Below are 4,063 nucleotides of genomic sequence, written 5' to 3'. Positions count from 1 at the left end.
TTTTGCAATAATTACTCGTAATGCAAATTTAGTTTTCTTAAGTGATTCGTTTAATATGCATTTAAGCTTAGTTATGACGCTCTGCTCAAGGCTTTAAATAAAAGTGCTGATAAAATATATCTTTCAGATCAGTCTCAAAATAAAACATTTGATAGGTAAGTTTGAGTAGCATAATCGTCATCTGCGTAACCTTTTCCCAACTATCTTAGGGTCGACTTCCAGTCTAACCGGATTCAGTTGGGTTTGGGTACCAGTGTTTTACAAAGAGCGACTGCCTATCTAACCTCCTCCAACTACCCGGACAACCCAATACCCAAAGAGTAGAATAAATCAGACGTATTTATCGAAAAGTTTTACACCTGTCTCAAAACTACTAAAAATGACGGTTTTTATTGTTAAATTAAACATAACAGCTGAGTGATGACACCGATTGTATTAATGTCCACATCATTATGTCATATTAAGTATAATTTTAGGCACACAAGCTACTAATAGCTCGTATTTTACATTATGCAGGCACGATTTTAAAATAGATATTTAAATATTATGCATCTTCTCTTATTTATTGTATTTTAAATATATAAAAGGTGACCTGTGTTCCTCAATAGATTGTGTACCTTTCAGACTATATTTACATTATTAAAAAAATTATAGTTTCATAACATTATGTCTCTTAAATATGTTGTAACTGTTGTGTCTATGCGGAACCTCCCTATTTTTAGAACATAAAAAAATATGTATTGTATTTGATGGTAATAGCATCTAAGGTACAATTAAGATCCGGGGCTGCGGGATTGTTCGAAAGAGTTACCGTGGCCCTGGAACATAAAAGGCCTACGACGGAACACGACGGTTTTTAGTCAGCAAGATTCTGACACTCCCTCACCGCTGCTAACCCACAGCGGGATCATTTGATGACTTTTGACGTCGTTAAAAAAAACGTACAATTATGATTTAAATACAAACGGACTTAAGAATCATTAGAATCGTGAGTCGCTACTTACTTCAGCGGTCGCTTCGCAAACAATTGTCATCAATATGAAGCAACAAATAGTTTTTACCATGATTTTGTTAAGACTCGCTCTTGACATAATTACACGGTTTCACTTACAATGGTTGTGCTCGGTGGGAGGTGGACTGTATCAATAGTTTGCGGTAAACACCGGGAAAGAGGGAAAACCCGGCCTTAAAATGAAAACAACTAGTTAAAGAAATCAAGAAAAACGAGAGGGCGGCTCGCTGCGAGACGGCGCGATGACAACTCAAAACAAAAACAAAAGACAAACTAAAAAGTAAACAGCTAGTTGCAGCCAGTACTGCAAGGAGTTCGGAATGCGTACGAACCTCGCCCTCGTTGGTCAATTTATTAGTTTAAAGGGTAAAAAATACAAAAGATAAAATAACAAAAACTAATTCCATCGTTAACATCCCCCACCCCAGTGCGTCAGCACTCATTCCCGATAGCTATATACACAACTCGTGCTACCGGTCGTCGCAATATGCCCGACTTTGTTTGCACCTCGGCGACTCTGATGCGGCCGTCTTGGCCTGGCATCACTCTTCGAATTATGCCGCGTGGCCAAACGTTTCGTGGGGATGCGGGATCGACAATTAAAACGAGGTCACCCACTTGTAAAGGCCTCTGCTCTTGCTGCCACTTCTTTCTCGGACGCATGTCCGGCAGCACCTCCTTCACCCACCGTCGCCAGAATGAGTCAGCCAGCTGCTGAGCAATCTTCCACTGTTTGCGCAAAAATGTATCTGTCTCATCAAAGGTGCCCATAGTCGGTAGGTTTGAGGATGAGCCAAGGAGGAAATGGTTGGGTGTTAATGTCTCGTCAGTGTTCGGCTCAACGCTCACATGGGTGAGGGGCCGACTATTTACCATCACTTCAACCTCTGTCATGAGAGTTTGTAGAACAGCGTCTCGGGGTGCTCGCTCTTTCAGCACGACCTTCAGTGCGTTTTTCACGCAGCGGATGAGTCGCTCCCATGCCCCACCCCAATGTGGGCTGGCAGGGGGGGAAAACGTCCATTTAGTGGTCATGCTGTAACTCTGTACTCCGTCAGCTAAGAGTTTCTCATCCAATTCGGAGACACACTTCTTCAACTCCTTGTCGGCGCCTCTCAGATTAGTACCATTATCCGAGTAAAGGTGTCGCGGCCACCCGCGTCTCGCTGCCATTCGTCGGAGAGCCATTATGACGTCATCGGTAGTAAGGCTTCCTACGAGCTCAACATGTATAGCCCTTACAGTGAGACAGGTAAACAACACGCCGTACCTTTTTTCCCGGCGGCGTCCTATGGTCACTTCCATAGGTCCGAACAGGTCCACTCCAGTGTGGGTAAAGGGACGCTGATGATGCGCCAATCGTCCCTCAGGTAAGTCTCCCATTCGAGGAGGTCGAGGCTGTGCACGCCTGATTCTGCACAGCATGCATTTTGAAATAACATGTTTAACAGTAGGTCTAATACGTATAATCCAGTACTTCTGTTTCAGCTCATTAACCACCATTTCCTGGTGGCCGTGGAAAGCTCTTTGGTGATAATGCTTCACAATCAGCTGAGTAATGTGACTGCGACCATCTAGTATGACAGGTTGCTTAACATCTGGAGTTATTTCAGGAGCAGCGTTGATGCGGCCTCCACATCGCAGGACTCCGTGCTCATCTAGGTACGGAGATAAGGTAAGTAGCTTACTCGAAGTAGGTAGTGCCATAGACGCTTGAAGTAGCTTAATCTCTCTTCCAAATGATAAAGCTTGTGAGTGCTTTATTAGTAAGCGTTCAGCCCTGTCCATCACGTCATCATTCAGATTACAGGTGGAAGCTATCTGTTTTCTCTTATTGATGGCCTTGATAATGTTATCAACGAAGGTAAGTACTCGACTTGTTGTTCGTAGCAAGCGTAGCCATGAAGAGAAGCGTGAAGGTTCAGGTACAGGTAAGTTACAGGTTTCTAGGGTGTTATCAATTACTGTTACACATTCTAACAACTCTTTGTTCGCAGGTTCAATGACATCTAGCGGCCAATATTCCGGATGCTTATACAAGAAGGTAGGTCCCTGTAGCCACTCATTTTGTAATACCGAGCAATCGTAGTTTTCTCGTGTGGCTATATCTGCTATATTTAGCTTAGTCGGTACATAGCGCCATTCATGTATCCGAGTCAACTCGTCAATTTCTCCCAATCTATTGGCAATGTACATCTTGTAATTACGAGCGTTATTTTTGATCCAGTGGAGTACCGTCGTAGAGTCACTCCAAAACACTCTCCTTACAGCTTTCATCTTGTGCTCGTTAGTAATAGTCTCCGCGAGTCTAGACGCTAACACAGCGGCCTGTAGTTCGAGACGCGGTACTGTAATCGGCTTATTCCCCGCAACTCTGCATTTGCTAGCAATGAATGCCACACGTATGTTATCGTCGTGATCAATCCATCTCCAATAAGCCACAGCGCAGAATGCCTTGACAGACGCGTCACAGAACATATGCATCTCGAGTTCTCTATAACCATTTCTGTTCACAACAGTTTGGTTGAACGTCGTCGACGGCAGCGGCGTAGCACTGGTGTTGTCCGCTACGGGCGTAGCGCTGCTCGTAGCGCTCGTAGGGTCAACGAGGTCATTAGCCGACAGCTGATGCTTTTCTGTCCCACTCGCACTCATTACCGATTGATAGTATCTGGGTAGTTTTATATCTCCCAGCGATTTCAGTAAACAAATCCATTTTTTCCATTTTATAAATATTTTGTCGCTAATTAAGTCGTCCCAATCGATATTTAGTTGCCAAGTTTCTTGCAATAGAATTTTTCCGTTAATTGTGAATGGTGACAAGAAGCCGTAAACGTCGAAGATACTCATCACTACTCGTAACATTTCTCTCTTACTAGGTTTTCGTTCGCCGTCAATAATTTCTTTTGGTATCTTTTTGAATGTCATGTCGAACCTCAGAGTATCGTCGGTCGTGTGCCATATCAGACCAAGTGTTCGGTCGCCGTCATTTTGCTCGCCCATTTTGAACTTTACAGCAGAGTCGCCCAACGTCGCTTGTGGTAGGCTATC

General features: G+C 43.7%; 1 protein-coding gene across 1 annotated transcript in view; it reads right to left on the bottom strand.

Annotated features, from left to right (window-relative positions):
* Nucleotides 1-1,444: 1,444 nt before the first annotated feature.
* The window catches only part of LOC124630919, a 5,607-nt gene continuing 2,988 nt past the window's right edge, over nt 1,445-4,063 (bottom strand). The window contains exon 1 of the mRNA XM_047164963.1: nt 1,445-4,063. This exon is cut by the window's right edge and continues 2,988 nt beyond it. Coding sequence (XP_047020919.1) covers nt 1,445-4,063 — 2,619 coding nt within the window.

Source organism: Helicoverpa zea, chromosome 6 (assembly GCF_022581195.2).
Source record: "Helicoverpa zea isolate HzStark_Cry1AcR chromosome 6, ilHelZeax1.1, whole genome shotgun sequence".
Taxonomy (NCBI): domain Eukaryota; kingdom Metazoa; phylum Arthropoda; class Insecta; order Lepidoptera; family Noctuidae; genus Helicoverpa; species Helicoverpa zea.
The sequence above is the reverse complement of the archived record's forward strand: the minus strand, read 5'-3'. Positions and strand labels throughout refer to the sequence as shown.